This window comes from Notamacropus eugenii, chromosome 3, assembly GCF_028372415.1.
Source record: "Notamacropus eugenii isolate mMacEug1 chromosome 3, mMacEug1.pri_v2, whole genome shotgun sequence".
Classification (NCBI taxonomy): Eukaryota; Metazoa; Chordata; class Mammalia; order Diprotodontia; family Macropodidae; genus Notamacropus; species Notamacropus eugenii.
Window position 1 is genome coordinate 424,035,036 of NC_092874.1, and position 23,003 is coordinate 424,058,038.

The 23,003-nt window shown below is 40.4% G+C and overlaps 1 protein-coding gene across 2 annotated transcripts in view; it reads left to right on the forward strand.

Moving 5' to 3' along the window:
• Positions 1-23,003, forward strand: part of NUP210 (nucleoporin 210) — a 164,980-nt gene that overhangs the window by 60,496 nt on the left and 81,481 nt on the right. For both annotated transcript variants that reach the window (XM_072598255.1, XM_072598256.1), the window contains exons 7-14: positions 1,907-2,065; positions 2,747-2,815; positions 4,797-4,903; positions 5,847-5,987; positions 7,163-7,300; positions 9,616-9,771; positions 15,136-15,334; positions 22,088-22,233. In XM_072598255.1, coding sequence (XP_072454356.1) covers positions 1,907-2,065; positions 2,747-2,815; positions 4,797-4,903; positions 5,847-5,987; positions 7,163-7,300; positions 9,616-9,771; positions 15,136-15,334; positions 22,088-22,233 — 1,115 coding nt within the window. The remainder of the gene's footprint in view (positions 1-1,906; positions 2,066-2,746; positions 2,816-4,796; positions 4,904-5,846; positions 5,988-7,162; positions 7,301-9,615; positions 9,772-15,135; positions 15,335-22,087; positions 22,234-23,003) is intronic.

Consider the following 23,003-nt stretch of genomic DNA (forward strand, 5'->3'; position numbering starts at 1 on the left):
AGGCTGCCATCTTTATTTTGGAGTTAACTGGTTTTGACTTCTGTGAGGGTGTGAGACCAGAATAGGGTGGGAGCTTGATGAAGCTGTGGCCATGACAGGGTATTGGTGACCCAGCAGACAGGGCTCTGAGTGTGTTTCTTTGCTCTGTGACATATTATGTTATCTCCTGGTTGGTCTCCTTTGGGGAATTGCAACCAGGGAATTAGGCTTATATCCCTACAATGCTCTGTGTGTTTCTGACCATGCTGTTGGGGAGCCAATACATCTGGATCCAGGATGCTTTCCTTGTAATGATCAGCTTGGTTAGAGTCGTTTCCATGTGCTAGTGGCTCTGTTTCAGACTCTGTCAAGAATACTTAGCCAACACAAAGTAGGCACCAAATAAATTCTTCCTGTGGATCCATTTTCTAATCTGTAAAATGAAAAAGTTGAACTAGATGGTCTCTAACGACCCTTCTAACTCTGAAATCTGACTTGGATCCATAATTTAGGGCATGGTTCCTGGGAACTGTGAAAAACTCCCTTCACTATAGTGTCCCTGGCACCTGTATCAGGTTTCTCCGCTCTCATGTCATTCAAGTAAAGTTAGCTCACACACAGGTACCTTATCTGATTAAGTTAGCATGGCTCCTCTGTATTGATGTGTGTGTTGTACATGTCAATCAACCGATGTTTATTAAACACCGACTACATACCCAGTATGGTGTTTTGTGTGTTAACAGAGATAAAAGTGAACTCTTCCTGCTCCCAAGAAGGTGACTGCCTTCTATCACATGGTCAGAATGAGTTTGTGCAGTTATGAAGTTGCTTATATTTTGGAAGTATTTTTAGGTATTGGGAGAAGCTGGCTCTTTGAAGGTGTTTTTAGAATATTGAAGAGATGTGGCTTGAGTTGACAATTAGATTTTTTATGATTTTTAACACTTAGCAGCTCATGTATTCTAAGTATATGGTAAAAAATTTACAAGGAACAGAGTTTTGCTTTCCCAAGTTGCTAACACATGATAAAGGAGGAAAAAATCAACGACAGAGTCGTGACTTGGGCTCATAATTTGGGGCATGTTTTCGGGAATTGTGAGAATTGCTTCTAGCGGTAATGTGCCTGGTTCCCTGTATCATGACTGTTCTCTCATGTCACTTGAATAAAGGGGCTTCAGCGAAAGGAGATCACATCAGATAAAAATCTAAAGATTTGATGGACCACTTCCCCTCCCTCCCAGATGAAAAAAAGAGGGTAGAAATTATGGTCTTCACCTACCTCAGAGGGAAACAGTGAATACAAAATCACAAATGTACCACAAAATCACAATCTTCCTCAAGAAATCAACTGTTTCTCACCCTGCTGATTTATTAGTTACTCCAAAATGTACCTGATAGAACAACAACAAAAGCAAAACAAAACAAGTTTGATGGGTTATTAAGATGGAATCTTCTAGGGATGAGGATAAATCCCCTGCAGATTCCAGACCCCAGTTCCCTCAAACCAGTGAAGACCATTGTTTGGAGGCTTTTTAGAAACCATGGCTGACATGGCTCATTCGGCTTGCCTTCCTCTTGCTCTCAAGATGGCATAGCCGCCAGCTCAACAGATATCCTAAAACTCCCCTGCTCTGGTGAACAGAAAAGGCTCTAATACCATTATTCCTGAAGTAGCTGGGAAATTTTCCTCAGAGCCTGTAGTTCATTTAAAGGGGGAGGGAGGTCCCAGGTTGCTTATGGCTGTGCTTTTCTGCAGATTTCTCAGATTGTCAGCTTTTTCCATAAGGCATGACAGTTTGATTTTTGCTTAATTTTCCATTTTTCAAGTCTATCTGCTGTCATTAATGGGGCTCTTACGTCTTGACAAGGGAGCTGCATTATTGTTCAACATTTTTTCTCATTTTTGTTTTGTCTTTCCCATGTACAGAATTAATGATGCCTTCTGATCAGTATGAACTGCAACTCCAGAATAACATCCTTGGCCCTGAGGGAGATCCAACGCGGCCTGTCGCCAAGTTGACTCAGGCGACGTCAACAGTCACTGCATTGCAGCAGGGACAGACTAACCTGGTGCTGGGACACAAAAATATCCTCTGAGTGTGTGTGTGTGTGTGTGTGTGTGTGTGTGTGTGTGTGTGTGTGTGTGTGTGTGTGTGCATTCAAGCTCAAGATGTACTTTAGTTCCCCAAATACTTTTTGATATGGAGATGTTTTTCTCCTCTGAACCCATGGCCAAGCTAAAAATATCCCTGCTTTCTCCCATGATCTGAAAATCAGAAAGAGTTGAAATAGCAACACCAAATTGCACACCTCTCTGGATGACTCACTAGTTAAAATCCTAGAAATGAGAAGTAGCAAATAAAGAAACAGCATTATTCCCTCCCTCCAGAACCTTCTTAAGGACTTAGAATGCTTTCATGGTGGTATATGGCATAGATTATTGGGAAAATCATTGGGGAATAAGATAGTTTCAACACTGACACTTGGGATTCTCTGAAAGTTTGTGGTTGTTTTTGGTAAAGAAATCTTCTGTTGGTGTAAAAAGCATTCACTGTTGTTGTCTAGAGTTCTGGGAAATAACTATTCCAGGTTGCCAATGTGGAAAACAGCCAGAAGAAATTATATATTTTTAAAATTATTTTTTATCTCTTTAGAAATTTGGCCTGTGATGCAAGTACCAGTAAATCAGTCAGACAAAAATCAACTTAGTCCCCTTTCAATAAGTTTATTTTCCCCCCATGTCTTTGTTCCTTAATTAAGACTTCAGGCATTCGTATGCAGGGTGCTTCCAGATTACCCAACAGCACGATTTATGTTGTGGAACCTGGATACTTGGGTGAGTACCAGTTTCCTGAGTACTGTACAGTGAATTAAAAATCAGAATTTACTGGAACATTCTTAAAATGTCCAGTCTTATACGTATACACACAAATGCATATATGTGTACATGTAATAGGCATGTGTTTACACACATGTATATACAAATAAAATATATTGTATGTCTATAGCTAATATATCCTATCTTTATGCCTGTGTGTGTATATGTATATACATATATGCACCTGTGTACATACATACATATATATGTGTGTGTGTGTGTGTGTGTGTGTTTATGTATGTAAGGTGATAATAATCACACATAATCATTGGTCCGTCGGTTGGTTGGTTGGTTGGCTGGCTGGCTGTTGTCCTTCATTCTCAAAGAGGACGAAAGTGACATCACTATGCTAGAGTCAAGTTTCAGTGTGTCCAACTGTGGCTGATCAGACCAATATGAGCTTGGAACGCTCTGCCATAAGTCAGGCACAGATAGTATATGTAAACATTTGGGATGGATTCTCTAAATTTGCGCATCCTGCATTTGCTTTGAGCTGTTTCAATTTTTTGCTCATAGAGCACAGCACCTTCTCTAATGTGGGCCCACCATGCCAAGCAGTCCTGTGCCAGTGTCTCCCATGTCATACAATCAATTCCAAAGTTCTTAAGAGAGATCTTGAGAGTATCCTTGTATTGCTTCTGACCAACATGTGAGCACTTGCCCTGTGTGAGTTCTCCATAAAATAGTCTTTTTCTGCCAGCATATGTTTTGCATCATATTAGGTGATTCAGCCTTTTCTCACCCATGTGGACCCTGGGGGGCTTGTTAATAGTTGAATTGAAGCCTTTTAGTTCATCTATGGGCCTCTCCCTGCTGGCTCCCTTTGAGCTATTTGCTGCTTACTAGCACTTCCTCCAGGGCATGTATAGGCATATGGGGGAAAAAAGTAGAAGACATGTATGACCTTTGGTGGTAGAAACCGAGGGGAGGGAAGTAGAATGAAAGAGAGGGAGGCTTTTAGCATATTGAAAAGAGTCTGAAAAAAAAAGAAAGAAAGAAAAGTCTGAAGATCCCCAAGACTGTTTTTATGGATTACATAAAGTATCTTGATCTCCTTAGTGGAAAACTTATACTCAGGTGCCACAAGTCTCTCTGTTTCATTCGATTTCCCTCTCCCCTTTGGGAGAATAAGCAAAATGGAAGTGTGGATTCAGAGGCAATTTATCCCACGAAATAGCAGTGTCTGGGAAGGAGCACTGAGGGCAGAGAATAGGAGAAGGCAGGAAGAAGCTGAGAAATAAAAGCTATTTGAGAGAGGTTTAGGACACATACGGAGCATTTCACAGACTTACCGTTTTTGTCCTTCTCTTTGAAACCACTTACACATTAAATGTGCTGTGATGCTTCAGTGATGTCAGTCACACACCTTGTCTGGTGATAGACATCATTTTGATCTTGTTGCCAAAGATTTGGAATTTTTGCCTTAATTAAATGGTCTTTTGGAAAATATAATTGTTGGATTATTATTCCGATTTACTGTGGTAGCTCAGCATGGGGTTTTGAAGTATGTTCATTGTATTTTAGATATAACTGGTTTTATTATGGATCATTCAACTAGACCATTGTATCTGCTAGTTAGTTCATTTGTCTAGAACACAGTACTTGTGCAGACAAAGCTATCAGTTTGAACTTTATACTGACCAGTTAGTTACAGTCTTTTCCATGACCACAGACTAACCCCCATAATCCTGGCTGTGTGCTGATCCCTCTAGCTCTGCCTAACCATTATTTGAATACATGATAAATGGAAACCACTGAAAGGAGTGCGGATGAAGCAGTATAGCCCATTCCTTTTATTTTTTTTTTGTCACATTCTAATGGTAGACCAGTAGCACTCTCCATATAAAAGGGGCAGCTGTTGAGTAAGAACATTTAATGATAGACAGCCTTCTGTTCTGTAGATTAAATGTTCAAGTTGCTCTGCTTCCATATTTTATAGGCTTCACAGTTCATCCTGGGGACAGATGGGTCCTGGAAATGGGCCGATTTTATGAAATCACCATCGAGGTCTATGATAAATCAAGTAACAAAGTGTATTTATCAGATGTAAGTATATACCATGGCATGATTCCCTGCAATGTCCCTGGATCTAATTTGGAGTCACACTAGCCATGAATATAGCAACCATGTGAGCATTCCCCCCTGCAACTTTGAGTTCTGAAGGGTTTCCAGGGAGCCAATTTAATGGTTAATGTTAGAATCCTCTACCTACTGACTAGCTTGTCAGATTCTTAAGGAAGGCTTGGAGTGCCGCCTGACACCATTCAGGTCCATGGAGAATTGAATTTATATACAATACCTAATTCTAATGCCTTTAAACTTTAAACATTGGCTAAATTTAAATCCAGCAGTTATTGGAGGTTAATCTATATCCGTAGATGGAAAGGGGGATATGCTAAATTAGGTCTTGGGTAATGAATAATAGTTAAGAGTGAAGGAGCTGTCTCTTGCCAGTTACTATGTTACTTCTCTTCTTGAGTGTAATTATTGTCCCTGCCTCTGTGAGGGCAGCTTGAAAAACTGGGGGCTTTGCTTGATTTGTTTGGTTTTTGTTTTCTCAGGAAACAGTTATATCTCAGGTGTAGACAATTGCCAAATTAAGTTAACCTGCAGACTTTGGTAACCTGTGCTGTTCTAACAAACTTCTGTATGGAAATGCCAGACAAATTAAAGAATTTCCCCACATGATTCCTGCTACATTTTTTAGAAATTAGAATTTCCAGATAATAACCAATTATCTAGGTCCAAGGTGGTATAGTCCAGTTAACAGCTTCACTTCCTTTCTCTGGAGTTAAAATCAAGGAAAAGAAATGTGTCTTTAATTTGTTCAGAGAAGTTACTGTCTCCTATCTTCTTACTCGGTTAAATAAATAAGGCATTAGATTTCCTTTTGATATTGTTTTTTTTCCTTTTTTAATGGAAGTATTTTGGTCATTGTTCTATAGGTCAGTCATGGAGAACTGTTAACCTTGTTTATTTTGATTTCTAGAATATCAGAATTGATACTGCATTGCCTCGGGAGTATTTTGAGGTGCTTAAGTCTTCCCAGAATGGTTCATACCATCAAGTCAAGGCAATAAAAAAGGGACAGACAGTGATTGATGCAGCCCTCACCTCTGTGGTGGATCAGGTAAACCTGTCCTCTTGCGCCTTTCATTTTCTTGTTATCTTGTTTTATCTCCAACTTTGACGATTACCTCAACAAGGAAGAAATGACCGATCTCAGGGGAAAATCGTGAAGGTTGGTGGGCTTTTCCTCCTTTCCCCAAAGAGTAAGCTTTACTAGGGTTAGGGGCAGACAGTTGGAAAGGGTTGCTTATGGGAGCAATGTGCTGCTTAACCCTTAGCCCCTTGTGGGTCTGCTGTGTCTGCCTGTGCTATTGATAAGGAATAATGGGAAAGAACCTCTTTCCCGGGATGGAATTCTCAACTTCCTTTTCATGTGTTCTTGCATGTAAATTCATCATCTAGTCTGTAACAATTTTCACCAGACTATATGGCTAATTGTCATACAGATTGACCACTTTTCTTTTTTTCTCCTTTCGTACAAGTTTCCCCCTGCATTTTACAGGATTCCATTTGGTTTCACAAAAATTTATTAATTTCTTACTATATGGAAGATACTATTGTAAGTGCAGGGGATTGAAAGATAAAAATGAGATGGTCCCTTGTCTTCCAGGAGATCATGGAAGTTGTTGTGCTCTCCATATATGCTCATAATAATCCTTAAAGAATTAATTATGTGAGTTGGTTATAGATAAATCAATACAATATATATACAAAATAATTTTCAGAGAGGTAAGGAGAGAGACAGAGACAGACAGAAAGAGATAGAGAAAGACAGACACAGAGAAAGAGAGAGAGAGAGAAAACACTGAAGGTCATGTGTAGGAGGTGGTGCCCAAAGTGTGTTTTGAAGGAGGCTAGGGATCCTATGAACCAGAGATGAGGAGGAATAGCATTCCATCCTTAGGAAATGTCCCCAATACCTTTCTCCTCATAGACCTAGTGTCACTTAAAAACCTTTTCTTGGGAAAATAAAGGAGGTGGGGTCAGAGTTTAACTCATTATTTGCTTTTCATTCACAGTCACGTGGGCATGTGCTAGTTTGCAAGCCCTTTCTCTCTCTCTCTCTCTCTCTCTCTCTCTCTCTCTCTCTCTCTCTCTCTCTCTCTCTCTCTCTCTCTCATCCCTCTCCTTGGGGCTGGGGGTGGGGAGATAGGTGAGAAGGAGTTTGTTGATTTGAAAGAGAAAGACAGTGCACATGAAATAGTTTCCATGGTGACTACTGCTTTCCCATTGTAGGATGGAGGTGTCCACACATTACCAGTGCCTGTCCGGAACCAACAGGAGGTTGAAATTTATGTCCCCATCACCCTTTCACCGAGCATCCTGACTTTTCCATGGCAGCCCAAAACAGGAGCCTATCAATACACAATAAAGGTAAAAATGTCAAACTCAGAAAATGATTAATGTGGAATCACAGTGAGGAAGTATTACTAAAGGTATGCTCATCATGGGTATTTTTCAGGGGGAGCTATATTGTCATCCCACCTTGTCTTCAACCCACCTTGGTGAACTTGAAATGAACTTTTGAAGTTATAAAAGGGAAAATTTAGTGCTGACCTAAACTTGTTTTTTTCCAGTAAATCTTCTTCTGGCCATTGCCCTCTAGACAAATGGTTTTCTTACCCTCCTCTGCCCAATTGGTGAAAGGTTTGTTTTTCTCTAAGACTATCTAGGCAAGACAGAGACAGCAAGATGGTATGGCAACTGTGAGATAGACCCCTGTAACTCTCTGCTCTTAGATACAACTTCATCTCTTTCTTACACAAGGTCCAGCTTGGCTTTTCTTTTCAGAAGGGATAAAGAAGTTCCATTTTAGGAGGATTAGAATCCTGAAGATAAAACATGGGTAGGGATTAAGTTCCCTCACATGGTTTTCAAGTCTCTTGACTCAGTGTTTCCATTCCCAGTGGTCTTGGACATTCCATTTGTCCTTCACTGCCCCAACTCCTATACTGACACATGGAACAGAATAGTTATTGAACTGGGTGAAAGGGAGGTGTGACGGTCAGAGAATCTGATGACTCTTACTCACTTTCAGCCCTTGTCCCTCTGGGAACTCTGGCCGTTGTGTCAGTTTCCTTCCTTCCTGAAATCACAATGAATGGTTCTCTTCTAACCCCCACCCCAGTCATTCAGTTTTTAATGAAATAAATGGCAAAGGGGAATTGGGGTGCAGACAGTGCAAGGGGAGTTTGGATCTGCTCAGCTGATCCCAGAGTGGTTCCATCTCTTGTAGTGGCTACAGACAAAGAAGGGAGAACTGTCACGTCCAACATGAACAGCTTATGCAGATCTTTGTGATGGAAAGGGAGGATCTGGGACAATAGTACCCTATAATCAAATAAGTTTTAACAGAGCAGGAAACCTAAGCCAGAAGCTCCCTCTCTCTTTTCTGTTCTTTACCTGCCTGGCATTCAGTGTAGATACTGGATGTCTGTTTTCTACTTTAGAAAGGCACCTGCATTGTAGTGTCAGGACCTGCTTCTTATGGTTTCCTTATTTCAGAGCATTCCCCAGAAAGTGGAATCAGACATTGGGAGAGCAGGAACATAAGAATATGACTTCTGAATCATTCACCCTGAACTCTTCCAAGTCTGGCCCTTTTACAAAAACAAAACAAAATGTTGTGGTTCAGATCAAAGGGATGGGGGCCATCATGTCCCAGATCTGAAAATTCAGCTTTTATTGAGCACATTCTATATAGAGCACTATACTCTAGTCATCCTTGAGGGAGATTCAGGGATACATGAAATGTGTTTCCTGCCCTTACAAAGTTCACTATATAGCAAATAAAAAGGGGTAAGAGGCATGGTATAGGCTGACCTTCAAGTGTGGAAGACCTGGGTTCAAGTTCTGCCTGGGACATATATTGACTGTATGATTGTAGATAAGGTAAGTGACTTGTCAGTGTCCCTGCCAATTCTCTAGGACTAGAATTCACAGATAGATGGTATATCCACATCTGTGGAGGGAATTCTTATACCAGCTTCCTATCTGATTTTTATGACTGATGAAATCAGAGATCTAGACCTCCCCTACACACACCTACCAAAAAGGATTCAAACTCCTAGAATCTTGGGATATCTATCATTTACTCCTAATCCATGTATTTCCCGGATCTGGATGTAGGGGGACTTAATTTTCTGTTTTGGGGGCAGAACATAAAAGTGTCACAATGAAACCCACCTCATTTTCATCAACCCTTTCTACCTCTTCTCAGCAGTTGAAGGCTGCTTAGTATCCTAATCCAGCTATACCAGAGCCCTCCACTGTCTAAGTGTCTGTGTCTAGGGTCTTGAGTTTGGAGTGGTGAGAGGTGGTTCATGTGGGCCAGACCTCTGAAGTCCTAACCACAGAGGCTATGACATAAGTAATCACAGGTGTCTAGGTAGGCCACTTCTCAGAGTGGTGCACTTATGTCAAACATTCTGGGAGAGACAGGACCAGCCTGCAATTGAAATAATAACAGATGACCAGCCCAGGATCTGCCAATTTCTGCCCTGAGAGAAAGAGTTTCTTTCAGTAAGGACTCTTGATATGTAGGGCTTATGTTCTGTTTCCAAACTACATTTTCCCCAGGGAAATTTTGGCAGGACTTCCTCTGATGCACCTGCCCCTCATTGTGAGTCACAAGGTACCTTAGGGAAGGAGAGGTCAGCATGTTGAACCAATGTTCTCTTCCTTCCTAGGCCCATGGTGGGAGTGGGAACTTCACCTGGTCCTCATCGAACCACATGGTAGCCACGGTGACAGTCAAAGGTGTGATGACGACCAGCAGTGACATTGGTGTCAGCGTGATCCAGGCACATGATGTGCAGAATCCCTTACATCATGGAGACATGAAGGTATTGGAGTGAGATCATGAGAGTGAGACTCGGGGATCCAAGACTCTGGACTACACGAGGAGGGAAGGGTTTACCAAGTCAATGATAACAGATTGAGAAGGGCCATTCCTGCTTTAAATCAATCAATCAACAAGCATTTACTAAGTACCTACTCTGTGCCAGGCATTGTGCTAGGCCTTGGGAATGCTAAGACAGTGGTTCAAAAGGCATTTTGGTGGACCCTTATTTAAGTGAAAAGGTAGAAGGGAGGGAGTTAGCGTTAGAGAAAGGCTGTACTAGATAAATTCTTTACTCCAGATCCATGTGACCTTTTGAGATGCGACGTATCTTTTGCAGCTGCAGAGGGATGACAAAAAATGTCATGTTGTGCCCCTATCTTCAGCCACATAGAGGTAACAGAATGGGGATTTGCTGATTTTAAACCATGACTTAAGAGGTATCAGCAAAAAGCCATAGTTTGGTTCAATCATTCAAAAAATGTGAATGGACAAAGAATTCATTGACTGTTTCGTCACAGAACCTGGATTCATATTTTGCTTCTGATGCCTATTACCTATGTGACCTTGGGCAATTCACTTAACCTCCAGGCTTTAATTTTCTCATCTTTGAAATGAGGAAGTTACATAGATGGTCAGAGAAGTCCTTTTCAGGCCTCAATCTATATAATTTGGGATCCTATCAACTACTCTGTACGAGGTATTGTGTCTAATATTGTGGGAAAGATCTAAAGATCAACATGGCATAGCCTCTGTGTTCAAGGTTCTCACAGTCTGGGATTCTTGTTTCCATATAAAGACTCCATTCCATAAAAAAAATTTTTTTTGACTGTGCAACAGATCCTGGAAGACTCTTCCTTGACTGGCAGGTCAAAGCACCTAAGCATTTTGGTGGATGCTAAATATCAGTTCACATATGCAGCAGGATTTACTCTGTTTGGATTGAATTTTGGAAGGAGCCTGATCTGCTGACCTCAATTTTCAGTTCAAACACTTATTAAGCACCTACTATGTAGAAGACAAGACAGTGGATGGATAGGGAAGAAATACAAGCAGTCATATTGTGATAGTAGAAAGTTTTGAACATAGAACCATGAAAAACAATGTGATGTCATGGAAAGAAGCTGCCTATGAGGGTCAGAAGACCTGGCTTCAAGCCTGGCTCTGCCATGAATGAGTTCTGGGATAGTCTATTGAGTCATCCAACTTCCTTGTTATTCAATTATGTCATCTCTAAAATAGAATCATAGTATCTGCCCTAGATTCTTTACTGAGTTATAAACAATAAAGTGCTACATAAATGGGATCTGTTATTATTATCTAATGACCCAAGGACCAAATAACCAAATGCTTTGGAAAGTCAAAAATAGCATGTAAGTATCTTCTTATTGTTTGGGTCATCAGTTACTCAACCCACTGGGTAAATGATAATCAAGATATAGATACTGGAAGTGAACAGGTACAGCATCACCCTGTGACTAGGAATTGGTATCAAAGCTCTTGATTGCAGGCTTAAGTCTTTGGATGAGACTGTGGAGATTACTTGGCCCCAGGCCTTCATTTTATAGATGTTTGAGGCACAAACAAGTGAAATGACTTGTCAAAATTCACATAGGGAGTAAATAGCTGAGATATGATTTAAACCTAGCTCTTCTGATTCCAGTTCCAATCAATGACTCAGTGTCTAAACATTTATTAAATGCTTACTCTGTATCAGACTCTTTGCTATGCATTGTAGATAAAAAGACAATTGGAAACTGTCTTCAAGGTGTTCATATTCTACGTGGAAGGCAACATACATACATACATATATATATGTGTATATATATATGTAAAAGTATTAAAAATACAAGATAAATTTAGCAGAGAAGCATTGGCTGGTGAAGGGGATAAGGAAAATTTTCATGTAGGAGGTGGGGTTTGGGCTTAGTTTTGAAGGAAACTAAAGATTCTAAGGTGTTGCTGAGTAGGGAGGGTATTCAGACATGGGAAGTAGTTATTGGGAACAAAAAATATAATTGGACTGGATGAAAGATTACATGAAAAGGGAATAATTCATAAAATTCTCTGCTTAGCTTTTAAAGCACCCTGTAGCCTTGCCCCTTCCTGTCTTTTCAGACTTCATACTCCTTACCCCTTTACCACCACCCCTCATATATTCTTCAATCCAATGGCACTGGCATTCTTGTTTTTTTCTTGCACTCAACACTTCCATCCCCTGACTGGGCGTTTTTTGCTGGCTGTTCTTCATTCCTGAAATGGTCTTTGTCCTCATCTCTACCTCCTGGTTTCCCCAGCTTCCTTCAAGTCTCATCTAAAATCCCACCTTCTACAATAAGCTATTCTCAATCCCTCTTTTCTTAAAGGAATATAAACAGTTTAACTTTATTGCATTTCTTATGACTTTCCTTTATATTCTTTTCTTAAGTCATATTTGAAAGTCGAATTTTCTTTTTAGCTCTGACCCTTTTATCAAGGATGCTTGAGAGTCTTTTATTTCATTACATTTCTACATTTTTTCTCTTAAAAAATTATAATAAGTTTTTCTAGTACATTATTCTTGGTCTTAATTCCAGCTCTTTTGCCTTCTGGAATATCATACTCCAAACCCTTTACTCTTTTAATGTGATAGCTGTTAAATCTTGTGCGATCCTGACTGTGGCTCCGTGGTACTTGAAAGTCTTCCTTCTGGCTATATGAAATACTTTCTTTTTGACGTGGGAGCTCTGAAATTTGATTATAATATGTCAGAGAGTTTTCACTTTGGGAACTTCTTCAGGTGGTTATTGGTGGATTCTTTTAATCTCCATTCTAGGATATTGGGGTAATTTTCCATGCTTATTTCTTGAAATATGATGTCTAGACTCTTTCTTTGATGATGACTTTTAGGTGATCCAATAATTCTTAAATTATTTCTTCTTGATGAAATTTTCAAGTCATTTGTTTTTCTGGTGAGATTTTTTCATATTTGATTCTACTTTTTCATCATTTTTACTTTGGTTGATTGTTTTTTGATGTCTTATCTTCTACTTGCCCAATTCTGATTTTTAAGGAATCACTTTCTTCAGTGAGCTTTTCTACCTCTTTTTCCATTTGACTAATTCTGCTCTTTAGGAGTTGTTTTCGTCAGTGAATTTTTGTCCCTCTTCTTCCATTTGGCCATTTCTGGTTTTCAGCTGCTATTTCCTTCACTATTTTTTGTTCCTCTTTTACCAAGTTGCTAATTGTCTTTTCATAATTTTCTTCTTTGACTTGTATTTCTTTACCTATTTTTTCCCGTACCATTCTTATTTGATTTTGAAAAGATTTTTTTTAGCTCTTCTAAGAACTTTTGTTAGGCTTGTGTTCAGTCTGCACTTTTTTCTTTGAGGTTTTGCTTATAGCCATTTTGATTTCATTGTCTTCTAAGTTTGTGTCTTGATCTTTCTTGTCACCATAGTAACTTTTTATGTCACATCCTTTTTTTGTTATTTGCTCATTTTTTCCACCTTGTTTCTTGATTTGGAATTTTATGTTAAAGTTGGGCACTGTTTCCCTCTTGGGGTGGAGTAGAGGAAGAGGCACTGTTTCAGGATTCAGACTTTTTTTGCTCCGTTTTCAGAGCTAGTTCTGGGGGTTTGGAAGTTTTTGGTAATTCTCAGGTGATCTGGGGAGAGATGTGGTCACTGCTGTCCTGGTCTGCACTCTGGTTCTTAATCAGGAAACACCCCCGATCCCTTAGAATTGTAATCAGTACTGCTCTTAGATCCTCTTCTCTCTTGGGACCAGAAAAGATACTATTCCTTAGGGTCCTTGATCCCTTGGAACCCAGAATGATACTGTTCCACAAGGTTTCTCCTCCCTTTTAACCAAAAATACTTCTCTCTGTCCCTAAAATATGATCCAAAATTGGGTGTAGGCAATAGGGTTGACAAACAGCATATGATCCTGTGTCCAGTGCTAACACAGAGGTACCCTGTAATCTTTTTCTGTCTAGTTGTCAGATCCCCTTACTGTCTCTGGCTTGAGAGTTCTTCCAGAGCTGCTTCTGCTTTTGTCACAGCTATCTCTTTCTAACCTCCTATGCTGTCTTGGGTTGGAAAACGCCTTACTCTGACCTTTTGTTGACTCTACCACTCCAGAATTCAACTTGAGGCATTTTTAAAAGTATTTTGGAGAGGAATGTTGGGAACATGCAGCTGAATACTTCTCTACTCTACCATCTTGGCTTCCCCCTTCCCCCATCCCTCTTAATGCTAGTGCCATCCCTCTGTAATTATCCCTAATTCATCCTGTCTAGATTTTATTGGTACACAGTCGTTTTCATATTGTCTCTCCTATTGATTGTGAACTACTTGAGAGTGGGGACTATTTTTGCCTTTCTTTGTATCCCCAGCATTTAGCAGAGTGCTGGGCACATAGTAGTTCCTTAATAAACACTTTTAGGCTGACTAACTGATTAGTTTCTATTACTTCACCACCACCATCACCATCACCACTACTCCAAGTACTAATTATAGTGGTAGGAATGATGATGACAACTTACGTTTACATAATCTTTTATTCTTCACAGTCCACTTTTCTTACAGCGGCAGTGTAGGGGGATGTAGTAATAGAATCTCAGAACTCAAAGTAATCATAATTAGTATTATAATAATAATTAGCATTCCTGTGATATATTAGACTTGTCATCACAATGCCCTGGAAGGCATGTTCCATTATTTATCCCCATTTTACAAATGAGGAAACAGGTTTAGTGGTCTGCCCAGCATCACACAGCTGAGGAATGTCTGAGTCTGGATTTGAACTCACTTTTCCTGACTTCAGGTCTCATACTCTACCTGCTGTACCTCTTGGCTTTGGAGCTCATCCGTTCCAAGTCCATTTGACAGCCAAGGAAAGTGTAGCCCAGAGAAATTTAGGTGACTTGTCCAAAGTCACACACCTCGTTTTTGAGACTGGAACTGGAACCCCTCTTATATGCCACACGTTTTTTATGGTGGCCCTAATTTCTTCAACACTTGCTTTGCAAAAGGTGACTTCTAGCTTGAATATTCATAGAAGAGATTATTTCAAACTACACTGAGAAAGACTTACACATTTTGTATCTGAATTATTATCTTAAATCCAGTTGCCATCTTGGTTTCCCTAGGTGGAAATGTTCAGCTCTAATGGAGTACTGGTGGGGTGAGAACCTTTTCATGGAGTCACCTTGAGGCTCACAATAAGGACAGTGGGCACAAGGTTTGGAGACTGCTGAAGGGAAAGACAGGAGTGTAGAAAATAGCAGAGAAGGGAGCTGATGGCAGATTTCATGCTCTTGAAAGAATAGTCCTTATGCTAATCCCATACCCAAGTCATAGTTCTGCCCTTTTTGTCTCCTACCCAGGTGTATGTAATAGAGCCCAGCAGCATGGAGTTTATCCCCTGCCAGGTAGAAGCTCGGGTAGGCCAAACCCTAGAGCTTCCCCTGAGGATCAATGGTCTCATGCCAGGGGAGGTTAATGAGGTGGTCACTCTGAGTGACTGTTCGCACTTTGACCTGATGGTGGATGTGGAGAATCATGGGGTATTCCAGCCACTTCCAGGTAAGCCAATGAGTTCTCTGGATTAGAAGGACTAAGCAAGAATATTCATTCAGTGTCATTTTCCTGATATCAGCATCAAAATAGTAATCATGTAAGCATAGGAGAGGATGGGAGAGAATTATGCTTTTTCAAATATTCAGATGGATCTGTGATCTAGTCCATGTGGCTGTTCTCATCAATGATGCCAATCACAAACCCATCCATGTCTGCTTATCCTAGATGACTCTTAATTACTTCCTCCCATAGGTTCATTATAGATTCTATCCAGTCTGCTCAGGTACTTTGTTATTTTCTCTTGACATTGCAATGATACCTGGGAAGAAGATATTCTATCCATCCACTATTTATTTCTCTCACCATGTAACCAGCCTATTTCTTTTCAATCTTATATTTCTCTGATGGCATCACTTACCCTGGTTCTTCATTTCCTACTACACAGACAGTAAACCACAGAACTAGAACTCAAAATTGGGTTCCCTGACTCAAAGTTCTTGCTGAAGGAGACCTCTAGGATCTATACAGGGTTTCTTTTTTTTCTTTTTCTTTTTTGCTGTTCTTTTTTTAAATTATTTTTAAATTTTTTTTCAATTATTTTATTTGTTTTCAGTGTTCTACAATCACTTCCATATAACTTAGGTTTTTCCCCTTCCTCTCCCTCCTTCCCCCTTCCCTCTTCACTCCCTGAGATGGCATACAATTTTATATAGGTTCTATACATACATTCCCATTAAATACATTTTCACCTTAGTCATGTTGCATAGAAGAATTAAAATGAATGGGAGAAATCATAAAACAAACCAAAATGTAATACAAAAGAAAATGATCTACTACATTCTGTGATCAAATTCCATAGTTCTTTCCCTGGATGTAGTTCCCAGGTTACCTGGCTTTCATTTTAGTGGTTTCCCACACTAGGGCATTTTTGCCCTAAAAGACCATTGGGAATTTTTTAACTCCTTGCATTGCAGTGAAGTTCTAAGTCTACCAGAAAAAAATCCTCTCACACTATGGTTGTTGCTGTTGTACAGGGTTTCTTGTCTCCCCTTCCTCAACCTCACTTCCATTTTAGATGTTGGCAAGGATGTGCTAGAGCCAGCTCCTAGCCCTTGTGAGAGCTGTTGTTAAATCTTCAGAGTGAGCAGTTTACCCCCTGGAAATCATTAATTGCTATTTTTCTTGATAGTCTGGCCTGAAGAGTATTAATTATGTAGATTAAATTTAAAAGTACGTTGTGGATACATTTTTCCCCACAGAGAGCCTCGATATTAAGCATTTGCCATTACACCCCCAGATACTGGGTCCTGACAAAGGAGCTAAATTTACTAGCTTTTGGTGGACTATACCAGTTGATACAGTCTTTAACTGGTATAGGCTAGACTGTACCAGACAATACCCATAGATCCTGTACAACTCAGCCACCTTTTCTTTTAGCTAATTTCCTTCCGACGTGTATATGGCTCACCAATATGGGAATGCCAGTGCTGCTTAATGCATGGTCACTGACTGGCATAGTGATCAAGTCTGAGACAGTTTTCTCTGAACATTGCCAAAGTCCTTGGGGTCAGCCATTTCTGCCCCAAATGGAGTCCTGATTTCTGATGTGGTTCTTCTCTCAGCACTTCTTGTTTTCCTGGAAAAAGGGAGAGAGCTCTATTTTCATTATCAGAGAAGCCACCTTCTTCTCTGTTTAAGGATAGGGCATCATCTGTCTAATGGTTCCTAGTTATCAGCATTTTCTCTCCTATACCCCATTTCCAGCTGTTGCTACCACTGTCACACTAGCTGTTGGCACCCAAAATGTCTCACCTGCCTTTGGGGGAACAGCTCATGCACCTGCTATCATGGAAGGGCCAATTATGTGTCTAGGGCTGGGGGGCTGAATATTTGTAGTAGCTGGGAAGCAGATGGACCCGTCCCCTGGCGTACCTTTCCTGGAAGGTCACTGCGTGTGTGTACATACCAGCAACGGGGAGATTGGCAGGCAGTGTCAGAGTTACAGAGAGGCCTTTTTTCAGTTAGGAACCGGTCATTTAAAGTAGAATGCATGCTTATTGTGACTAAAATTCTCCAACTGGCTAATGTCCATCCGTGGCCAGCAGATGAGTTGGGCTGGATCATTATGGCCCCTCTGGTGTTCTGCTCGGCAGTCTGCTTGTTTAAGGGTTGCAGAGCCTCTGACCTCAGCATATCAGAAATGGGGTGTAGTGTACTTAGTAAAGTAATGAATTGTGCTTACGTTTGCTCCTTTTTGTCCCTAACACTGTCTTTTAAAAAATCCCGTTGATGTCCTAATAGCCCCTAATGAAGAAATCCTCTCTTGGTATAGTAAATTTCTGTGGTATTCCTCTCTAAAGTCTCTCCCCATCTATTTAGTCCATCCTGAAAATACTACCAGAATAATCTTTCCAGCATTTCGCATTAGTCCCCTGATAAAAGTCTTTCAGTGACTTCCTGTCAATTCCCAATGGAGACTCATTGGCATATCTAAATGGAAGTGGGGGAGCCACCATGTGAAGTCAGCAAACCCCAGCATTCCAAAAGTATCATGGTGGCTTCATCTTCTTTGATCCACCTGAGACCCATTGGATTTGTTCCCTGCTTGCCACTGCCCAGCCTTATTCCTTCCATTACCCAAGATTCAGTACGAAAACCTCCCATCAACTGCTTGTGGCTTGAGCTTTGTAGATGCTTGTGGCCTCTCCTTCTTCTGTACTTCTTTCAGTAGGATTCTCTCTATGCCTTTATGGATTGGCACTCCCCTCAATGTCTTTTTAATACAATCTAAAATCTTAGTGCAGCATTCCAGACCTTCTGCCATGTTGCTCCAAGTGGCTTCCTTTCCAGCCTTGTCCCCTACTCCTCACTTCATGTACTCTGCCTCCCAAAGAGATCAGATGACTTATTCCTCAGTCTTTTCTTGCCTCTTCCTTCCTCTAAGCCTTTGTTCATATTTTTCCCATTTCCTGTAATAGACTTTACTGTCTTCACTTGCTTTGGGTACTGCTATTTCTTTTCTTTTATTATGAACTCAACAAAAATAAAAAAGAAACATGCATATTTCAATAGGCAAAGAAGGAGAGAAGATTGTATATGGAAATGGTGGGCTTCTATTGCATGCATACAGTTTTAGGAGAATGTTTGTATACTTTATATGAGCACATATTTAATGCAGTTGAAACAAAACTGCTCTGTTTGTGTGCCCTTCTGGATTTCCTTTTCTTTTCTAAAAAACAAAACAAAACATTTAATTGATGCTTTTTTCTTATTTTTTTGTATTACTACCCACCCTGCTCCTAATTTTCTCAATTAAAATAAATGCTTTCTCTTGGAACACAAGCAAGATGGCTCCATCTCTGTCATAGAGTTAGCAGACTGGGAATACAGAGATTAGCTGCACAGTTCCTGAGAATCCAGGGCTGGCCATGAGACTCCTTCTGCATATCCATCCCTCTTTTCCCAAGGAAGGTCAGAATCATTTTGAGGGTGGTTCTGCACCATTTACCTGAGATAAACTCTACATTTACAGATGGTTGATAAATGTGAGCTGGCTCAGAGACTATAGACTTGGTACACACCATAGCCATAGTGACAGTGTATTCACTTTCCCTCAAGATTTTACTAGTTCATAATTTCTATTGGCTTTTCCTCTGAAGTCCTTGAAGATAATTTAGTCTTCCATTCAAGTAAGAATCATAGAATTTGGGAGTTGGAAGGACATTTAAATGATGATCCAGTCCAATCTTCTCATTTTATAGAGGAGGCCCAGGGAGATAGAGTGATTTATTCTAAGTTACACAAGAAGTGTCAGGGGTGGGATTTGAACCCAGGTACTCTTCAGAGCTAATTTGGCTTCTCCCGCCACCTGCTCCTCCGCTACACTATTCTGCCTCCTTCCGAGGCACAGAGAAAGGAAGAAGTGACAGAGTCAGGACCTAGAAACATCTAAGTGGTATAATGATTAGAGCTGTGGACTTAGAGTTAGGAAGGCCTGTGTTCAAATCTAGTCTCAGACACTTGCTAACTGTGCAGCCCTAGTATAAGACAGATAAACACAGCACACAGGATGGCTGCTAGTGTAGGTTCACTCTTGATCAGGTCAGACAGGAAAGACACTAAGAAGGGGTTAATAATCTTACTTCTAGTCTAGTTTTCTCACAAGAGGATTGCTGCTGTGAGAGCACAACTCCTACAACATTCCCTAATCACCCTTCTTGAAGGGGCCGGTGAGAAGGGAAGGGCAACTACCCCTACGTCTCAATGGAGTCAGTCGAGACAGGCATAACTTGTGCTTCCCCTAAATCCCCTCAAACCTCAATAGAGGCCAGTTGAGGCGAACACAGATTCCCCCCAAGCCTTGATGGCGGCCGATCAAGACCTGCACAGCATTCCAGCTTGTGCACTCAACCCTAAGGTTCCTCATTCACTAACCAGTGCCCACCTGCTTTATAGGGCAGCAGACAAAGAAGGCACATTGCCAGCAATAGCCTCACAAGTTTACATGACCTCATCCCTATATCTTACTGTGCAGTTGCAGTGGAAGTTTATGTTATTTACCGTTATGTAACTCTGTAAAAGCATGGTGGAGATGTTTTGAACCATAATCGTGAGAACTCGTATCTAATGCCTGGGAACAAGAGATCCTGGGAAACTGAACTCTAAGAAATAACAGCAAATATCCACTTTACATACACTAAAATCCACCTTACTTACACCTGGGCATGTCACTTAATCTCTGTCTGCCTCAGTTTCCTTTCTGTAAAATGGAAATAATAATAGTACCTACCTCCCAGGCCTGTTGTGGGGATCAAATGAGATATTTGTTAAGTGCTTAGCACAGTATCTGACACTTAATAAGTGCTTGTTTCCTTCTTTCTTAATCCCAGAACTCTTTATTCACAGCCCCATACCCTTATACTATACTGTATTGCCTCCCAAAATTCAATTTTAAAGGAACCAGATAATGTTCAGATAATGATAGTTGTTTAACAAATACTTAGGATGATAAGATCATAGCTCTAGAGCTCCAATGCAAAATGATTCTGCCCTTTCTTGGAAGATGCAAAGTCTGCAGAAGAATTTAGAGCCCCCATTCTCCTGTCTACTACCTCAGAGCCACAGAGTACCTACCTTCCTCCTGCCTTCAGCAAAGAAAGGATTGAGCATTGTTTTTGTTTTCAGTTGCTTGTAGAGCTGTTTTAATTTAGAATGACATGGAAAAACAACACCGTATTTCTGAGGAACACAAGCAAACTATATTACTGTATGTCCCGTGAGGATGGCTTTGTGTACTTTGTAAGCTGCCTAGGAGAAATCGAAATTTATTAAATTTAAATATCTCCAGGAAGGTAACCATTTTAGAATTGGAGACAGTACATTATTGGACGGAAGAGAAACTGTTGTCATAAATTGCCTCTGATAGAGTAAGGAGAAGGGGTTCTATATGCTCTGTGTGTCTGGGTTGAAGTAAGAACAGTACAGAATTCCAAGGTTTCTGGAAAGAGGAGCTGTAGCTAGATGACTCCAGCAGACTCATATCTCAATGTGGAATTCAGTCAGGTTGCTCAGGTGAGAAATGTCAGCCTCTTATAGCACTAAGACTCCTTTTTGTGTAACTGTCAGTATTCAGGAACCACAATGATTAATTGAAAAAAATAGAATTACATTTTAAAAAATGCTGTATCAATGAGAACTGCCATCATCTCTATTGCCATTGATAGAGGGAGTACTCATCAATGAAACGATGACTGGAAACATCAAAGCAAAATGGGACTAATAATAAGACTGTAAAATATGGGAAGTGCTTTGTAATCATAAATTATTATTATCATCGTTATTTCCAAGTGCTCAAATCAGATTACCTAGGATTAATCCTGTTGGCCAGACCTCAAACAGAGACAGGCAAACCAGTTCAGGTTCCCATATCTGATGAAAGTGGAGTCTTAGGAACTCTCGTGATGATTTCCAGCATTGAAACCAAACACTCACCAAGTGAGTATGATTCTAGATTTTAAATCTCTTAGAATTACTCAATCTGGGGTCTGGAGCAGAATTCCATTTCTCTAATAGTCTCTCTCTCTTTTTCTCTCATACATACATACATACATATATATATATACATATATATATATATATATATATATATATATATATATATATATATATATATATATATATATATATCTTCTTCTCTCCCCTTTTGTCTCCTTCTTCTCTGTCCTCCCTTCTGTCTCCTCTGTTCTCTCTTTCCTCTCCCTCTCCATTTTCCTTTCCCTTTCAATCTCTCTCTCTCCCCCTCTGTTCCTCCCTGAACCTTGCCAAGTACATTATTTGCATGGAACCCTAGGCTAGAAGATACCACAGCTGACATCTCTCAGTGCCAGACCTAGCTTGAGCACATGTTTTTCCCATTACACCTGCCTCCAGAATTATGGAAATGAGCAAATCGATTTTGCTGGTCTGTTTTCTTTCTAGTTTTAACAGCGTTTTCTTCATGTTTTTCCTTGATAAGTATCATCCACCATTTTCCTATCTGTACCCTGGTCTACACCCTCTGCCCACCCCCTGGCATTAGGGAGTTTCTGTTTTCATTCTTCACTATATTAATTTCTGTAGCCACAGGGTGAAACTGTAACAGAACTCAAGTATTTTTAAAGGGAATCCAGCATGGAGTACTTAGGAGTCGATCTTCCCTCCATAACATTCTCCTGGAATGAAAAGTATCTTCTTAACTTTCATGTTTGTTCTTTCTGGCAGGGAGGCTTAAGCCAGGGGCAGATTACTGTAGTGGTGTACGGGTCAGAGCTGAAATCCAGGGCTATACCACACTGCTTGTGAGTTACAAACATGGTCACATTCACCTGAGTGCCAAGATCACCATCGCTGCCTACCTCCCGCTGAAGGTGAGTTCAGCTTAACAATTCATCTGAGTTCTGCTAGGTGCTGAGAGAGATACAAAGGTAAATAATACTTCATTTTTTTCTCTATGAGTGGTGACATGACACGGACATAGATAAATATATAACAATTCACATTTTTTTAGTGCTGTAAGATTTGCAAGGCTCCCTACTTAGACCATCTTGTTTAATCCTCACAACTCTATGAAGTAGGTACTACTTCTGTCCCTATTTCACGGGTGAAGAAACTGATACCCAGAGAACTTATGACTTGCACAGGGTCACCTAGTAAGTATCTGATGTGGGATGTCAACCCAGGTCTTTCTCAGTCCCAGCCCAATGTTCTACCTGCCCCTCCTCCCTTTTGCTCTGTAACACAATGGAACGTAACAAGGACATAGGAGAAGTATAAATCAGAAGTGAAATCCAAGGGATCAAAGATCATTTCCAGCTAGAGGGATCAAGGAAGACTTCATGGAGGAGGGAATTAATGTTGTTCCCAACTGTCTTATTTTAAAAATGAAGAAAGAGACCTATGAAGGTGATGTGAGTTACTTAAAGTGAGACAGGTAGCAGTGCCAAGATCCAGATGGGGAGACTTTGACAGCAAATCTCATGCTCCCTTCACCATGCCAGAGGGCAACATAGGTGTCCTCTATAGCTCTGATTAATTTGTCTCATCCCCAAGTATCTGCTTCTGAAAGATTCTGCCCAGCACCTTAGTCCCAGGTGAATTAATGTGAACTGCGCACAATCATGCCATCTGCATTAGGCAT